The 1,849-nt window shown below is 32.3% G+C and overlaps 1 protein-coding gene across 1 annotated transcript in view; it reads right to left on the bottom strand.

Annotated features, from left to right (window-relative positions):
• Positions 1–1,486: 1,486 nt before the first annotated feature.
• SPOCK3 (sparc/osteonectin, cwcv and kazal-like domains proteoglycan (testican) 3) overlaps positions 1,487–1,849 on the bottom strand; it is a 484,671-nt gene continuing 484,308 nt past the window's right edge. Inside the window, exon 7 of the mRNA XM_012657019.1 lies at positions 1,487–1,656. Coding sequence (XP_012512473.1) covers positions 1,487–1,656 — 170 coding nt within the window. The remainder of the gene's footprint in view (positions 1,657–1,849) is intronic.

Raw genomic sequence — 1,849 nt, 5'->3', positions numbered from 1 at the left:
AATGCATTATACTTGTAGTATTACATAAGGTCAACATTAAAGTTTTTATTTAGTGTCTATAAATTAAATGGAAAGAATCCACCAAGTTTGCTTTCAATGAATTGTATACCAGGAAACCAGCTGACCCATTATTGAAATTAAAGATACCAACGTGTAACATCCAACAGGTTTTTCCATTTTTATTATGGACACAAAACCATTGGTCTGATATACTGAAAAGTGACAGTGTGCCAAAATGCATACACAATTAATTAACATGCTAACTTAAATACACGGATTAAAGTAATTTTTGCTACAGTTAAATTTTAAATGCTACTCTACACAATAATCATAAACAAGTCCACACGGCAATTATGTAACAATAAAAAAAGAAAGAAACATATTCCATGTTCTCCATTCCAGCAGCAGTACCTTTACTGATATTAACTTGTTAATTAGGTGTGCTTATGTATTGTCTATTATCCTATATTGGTATGCATGCTAAAACCTCTCTATTTCTATTTTTGCAAGGCACCATACAATACGATCTCTAAGTTTCAGCACTACTAACAAAAATGGCATAATGTTAAGAATAAATGCAAATTTTAATCTAAAATGGGAAATAAAATGAGAATTAAGATTTGAAAATTTGACCTTGGGGCAAATGACACACTTTTTGTGAAAATATAGTTTAAATAAATTCTCTTTATCTTCCTAATTTAAATTTTTTACCCTAAGTTGCTGGTCAGAAAGATGAAAAAAAAAAACCTCAAAAGGTAAAGAAATCATGCTGTTAAAGAATATTAAAAACATCTACATGAGACTTCCATCAAAATTAAAATACATATTACAAAGGAAAACTAAATTATTAGCTTTCAGAATCCATGGTTTTCCATACTTGCCATTTTGTAAAATATCCTATTATATCCCTAATAATTTCATAACTGAAAACACCGGTATTAACGTAAGCACAGTGGAGGAACCTACCGTCGTCACTTTGTTTTGCTTAACACGTGGGATCTCCCAGTTACCCTGACTCGCTCTAGGTTTGTGAAGATGCTACTTTGGAAATGCAATTAAGGTCATGCATGATTTTACAAAATCTGTGGGGCCACGGTCACTAATAAGGTATCGTGAATATAACTTAGACTATCTCTCATGAAAAATAACACAAACCATCCCAAACACTGGCTGTCATTTTGTTTGTGTGAGATTTACAAAGTTTTTCTTATGAAAAATTTATTTTAGTAGATCTTCAAAACTTCCTTTTGTCTGGCTAGACTCCATATGTGTTTTCTTTTTCTGTAAGGCATATAAAAACTCAAAGCAAATGATTCCTATTTAAACATAAAGTTCTACGACTTTAGCTTCAATATTTGAAATAATTATACAAAATATATGTGAGGTTTAGAATCATTTTGTTTTGGGGGCAAGAAGGTAATTCTTAACAGGCTATCACTTTGTAAATACTAGAAATGTAGACTTTATGGATCTCGTCTGCCATCGATCAGATGTACCCATCGTGGTCATCACCACCATCATCATCGTCCCCTTCGTCCTCATCATCATCTTCAATTTCATCTTCATCGTTCATAAGGTCATCTTCGGCATCCTCGTCATCCGTCCATTCATGGAAATCTCCACTCGCAAAATCTCCAGACGTCTCAAAATCGACAGCTTAGAAAAAAGTAAACATTACCTTTATTTGACAGAGTCATGGGACAATTTCTGAGAGAGGTACAATTCTGATGAAAATTGAGAAAATTAAAAGAATTAATTTGTTCTTCAGCTTATTGAACAAAGACAAGGCAATACCCATTCTCTGGAAAACTTTGGTATGTTAAAATACTATCACATTTTAAAATGTATG

The sequence above is a fragment of the Propithecus coquereli genome, unplaced genomic scaffold, assembly GCF_000956105.1.
Source record: "Propithecus coquereli isolate 6110/MARCELLA unplaced genomic scaffold, Pcoq_1.0 Scaffold53, whole genome shotgun sequence".
NCBI lineage: Eukaryota > Metazoa > Chordata > Mammalia > Primates > Indriidae > Propithecus > Propithecus coquereli.
Note: the sequence above shows the minus strand (reverse complement) of the source record. Positions and strands in the feature narration are given on the sequence as shown.